This window comes from Myotis davidii, unplaced genomic scaffold, assembly GCF_000327345.1.
Source record: "Myotis davidii unplaced genomic scaffold, ASM32734v1 scaffold223, whole genome shotgun sequence".
Taxonomy (NCBI): Eukaryota; Metazoa; Chordata; class Mammalia; order Chiroptera; family Vespertilionidae; genus Myotis; species Myotis davidii.
Window position 1 is genome coordinate 2,997,865 of NW_006294609.1, and position 3,815 is coordinate 3,001,679.

Sequence of the window (3,815 nt, forward strand, 5' to 3'; positions counted from 1 at the left end):
TCTACTGTGCAGCCAAGGCTGAGAACCACTGGTCTAGGGCCGTGGTCGGATATATTTAAATACACACACACACACACACATATATATAATAAAATAAACTAAAAAACCCACCAGTGCTCCAGCCCAGCCTGGGGGTGAGTCTGATGTGCCCTGTGGGGAGGGGGAGAGGGTTCAGGTGAGAAACTTGCTATTATTTCCAGCGGCCCCCATTCCTCCTAGTCCCCACTCTTCCTAGTCCCCTCTTCGTAGCAGTGGCCAGAACGGCAGGATGAACTTCACCTGAGGCCACGCACCTCTGGGCTTGGGGGGCACCCTCCTCTCACTTTGTTTTGGGGGAGGGTGATGTGACTTCAGCCTGAGCACAGGGTAGGGGGTAAGAGGGTTGGGGGCGGGGTGACGGTCTCCAGAGTCATTGCTCGCGGCGTTTCAGCACTTACTGCTGGGTTTTCTCTCATGCCATCCTCGCTGCCGTCCAGGACAGTGGGCGGCCACCCGTTTTCCACAGGACAAAACTGAAGCCCAAGCCGGTGTCACTTGTCCGGCAGACCCCCAAACCCGTGACCCTTCTGAGCCCAGAGCAGGGACTCGGGTGGACAAGGAGGGGCGCCTCCCTGACCCCCACCTGCTCTCCGGTTGGTTTCAGGGCAGGAAGACTACGACCGGCTGCGGCCCCTGTCCTACCAGAACACCCACCTGGTGCTCATCTGCTATGACGTCATGAACCCCACCAGCTATGACAACGTCCTCATCAAGGTGAGGCCTGCCCCCCGGGGTGGGGGCCTGGGATCCAGCCCCAGCCCCAGCCCTGATGCCCAGCCTCTCCCTCCACAGTGGTTCCCTGAGGTCACGCATTTCTGCCGTGGGACCCCCATGGTGCTCATTGGCTGCAAGACGGACCTGAGGAAAGACAAGGAGCAGCTGCGGAAGCTGCGGGCGGCCCAGCTGGAGCCCATCACCTACACGCAGGTGGGCTTGGGGCCCCTCCCTCCCCTTCCTCCCCTCCCCACCAGGAGCCCAGGTCCGCGGCACAGCTGTGGCTAAGAAGACGCCCAGGCCTTTGGCTTCTGCAACGGGGTGCCTCTGGCCTTTCGCACAGTGGAAGCAAACAGGATTCTGAGAATAATAGCTGTAGAATATTGAGAGCCCACATATCTGAGCACTTTATTTAATTCTATGACCCCGAGGCAGATACTATTAGTGCTCCCCATTTTATGGGGAGATAAACTGAGACCCAGAGAGGTTAAGGAGCTTGCCCAGGGTCACACAGCTAACCTGAAGTGAAGCGAGGATGCCGTCCCAATCACCATGGCTCCAGAGTCTGGGTCCTTAGCCATCATCCTGTCCTGTCTCCCGAGGGGACCCCGGGGTGGGCCCTTGTTCAAAAGCAGCCTTCCCCCAACCGTGCAAGTCCCGTGGCTTCCTGGGGCGTGGGAGGATGAAGGGAACACGAAGCAAATCCAATAAGGTTTAATAACAGGGAATAAGCATAAATAAAAGTAAATCTGTTTTAGAAATAGATATTTTTAATTCTAATGACAAGCTCCATTGCCTAAACGGTGCTTTCCAGAAGGGAGAGAGGTCTGGGGAGGAAGCCCACCTCTCCTCACAGGCCTGGCAGACACGAAGGACAACCGCGTTCTCAGAACTCACCCCCCCCCCCATTTCTGCCTGAGTTGGGAAGGAGGGTGGGGAGAGGTTGGGAGGGAGCAAGAGGGGCCCCACACCAAGGCCCCGCAGCCCCTAAAGCCAGCCCCAAACCCACCGGGGGGTGTCGGGAGGCGCCCCAGGCCCAGGCCCCGCATCGAATGCTGTCCCCTCCTCCCCCAGGGCCTGAACACCTGCCAGCAGATGCAAGCCGCCCTCTACCTGGAATGTTCGGCCAAGTTTCGGGAGAACGTGGAGGACGTCTTCCGAGAGGCCGCCAAGGTGGCCCTCAGCGCCCTGAAGAAGGCGCAGCGGCAGAAACACCAGCGGCGGTGCCTGCTGCTCTGACCCCGCGGGGGGCACTCAGCCCTCAGAACAGGACTGACAGGGCCGGCCGGCTGCTCCCCGGGACCCTGCCCACCCCAGCTCACGAAGGCACTCGGAGTTGTGTCTGGAGCCTGTGGCAAGACTCTTTAGACGGTCTGGAACTTTCTCCTTTCCCAGCTGGGCTCTGGCCAGGAGCTCAGGCTGTGGCCTGTGTGGTGGTGGGCGAGGGTGCCGACGCGGGGCCTCTGTGCCCTGGAACTGGCATTTGTCCCCAGGACTCTGGCGTGCCCTCTTTGCACTCTCCCCCCAGCCACGTGTCCCCCTTCAAACACCCAGTAGGTCCTCAAAGCCTGTGCTTGAAACAACCAACTACACTGGTCCGTGGGCCACTGTGGGTCTGGCAGCGCCCCATGGCCCCCAAGCCTATGACCCCGCGGCCCTGGGCTGGGGAGATAGGCAGGGCTGCATCCTCCGGTCTCGCTTCCTTCCCCCGGGAGCGCCGAGCCACGATGGGACCAGGCCTATCAGGAGAACGCAGCCCCGGACACGGACACAGGAATTGCGTCGCCCCCACCCACCCTACGCAGAGGACTTCAGTGGTAGCCTTTCGCGTGGCCGACATCTGCCCAGATCCGGGTGCACATGACCAGGGGGAGAAGAGACTCAGAAAGCAGAGCAAACTCCGTGGACCACCCATCCGACCCCTGCCCGGGGTCTCCTCACCTGCAGCCCCCACTGCCGGAAACTCAGATGAAGTGACAGCAGCTCCTGACCGTGGGCAGGCCAGTCCTGAGACTGTGTCCCTGTCTGCAAAGGAGTCGTCTAGCACCCCTGCCCCTCACAGCCCCCACTGCTGGGGGATGTGTTCCAGAGCCGAGGCCACCCTGGCTCCTTCAAGATCGGACTTGACTGACCGACCCCCCAGCCACAGATTCATGGAACTTCCTTCTGGAAGGTCTGGGTTCAGGGACCCAGGAATTTCTTTAAAGTGCCCCAGGGGATTCCAGTACCCCAGAGACTGACAGCTGCTTAGTCCTGAGCTCACTCTGGAGTCGGCGCTACCGAAGGTGGGGTGATGGCTCCAGGTGGCTCCTGCTTCCCAGGTATCTCTGCCTCCGTACCCTGTGCCCAGTGCTGTGCCTAAGCCTGAGCTTCTCTGAAGTCACCTGCTAGGGCAAGACCTCTAAGCCCACTGCACCCCACCTAGGTTCCCGGACGCCTCTCCATGGGGACTCACCAGAACGTTCAGACCAAGGACCTCTGGTTCCAGCAGAGTCCAGGGCCTCGTGGACAAATGAGGGTCTAGAACAGAGGTCAGCAAACTATGGCCTGTGAGCCAAATCCGGCCGCTGTGTGTTTTTGTAAATAAAGTTTTATTGGAACACAGTCATGCCCATTCATTTATGCGTGGGCTGCTTTTGCCCCATAACTGCAGGCTAAAGTCATTGTGACTGACCATCTGGCCCGTCACAGGAAAAGGTTGCCAACGCGAGTCTAGGGCAAACCCAAGTTCTTAAAGGGCCAGATGGGCGGTGTGGAGAGTGAAGGAGGGCAGGGAGAGGAGGGAGTGGCGGGGTCTCCGCAAACCAGAAAGCGCGCCACTGCGGGCAGGCAGCCAGCCCAGGTGAGCGCTGGTCTGTGGGAATGCGGCCAGGGCTTTCCACTTCTCTGGGGAAAGTCAAGACATGGATTTTTATGTGGAATCTTACTGGGGGTGGATTCCGTATTTTAAAAATGTAACTAATTTAAAAATTTTTTAAACCCCTTTGAGGGCCACAGCATGGCTGTGGACACCAGCTATGACCTCTGGTCCAAGAGGATTTGTAGGGAAGTCGTTAAGGGCA

The 3,815-nt window shown here is 59.1% G+C and overlaps 1 protein-coding gene across 1 annotated transcript; it reads left to right on the plus strand.

The window, feature by feature from the left end:
• Nucleotides 1-615: 615 nt before the first annotated feature.
• RHOF (ras homolog family member F (in filopodia)) lies at nucleotides 616-3,427 on the plus strand (the record flags this gene model as incomplete). Its single annotated transcript, XM_015567265.1, has 3 exons — nucleotides 616-753; nucleotides 832-966; nucleotides 1,828-3,427. Coding segments are annotated over 3 exons (438 nt in total), but the record flags the coding sequence as incomplete, so codon positions are not given.
• Between the last annotated feature and the right edge of the window lie 388 nt (nucleotides 3,428-3,815).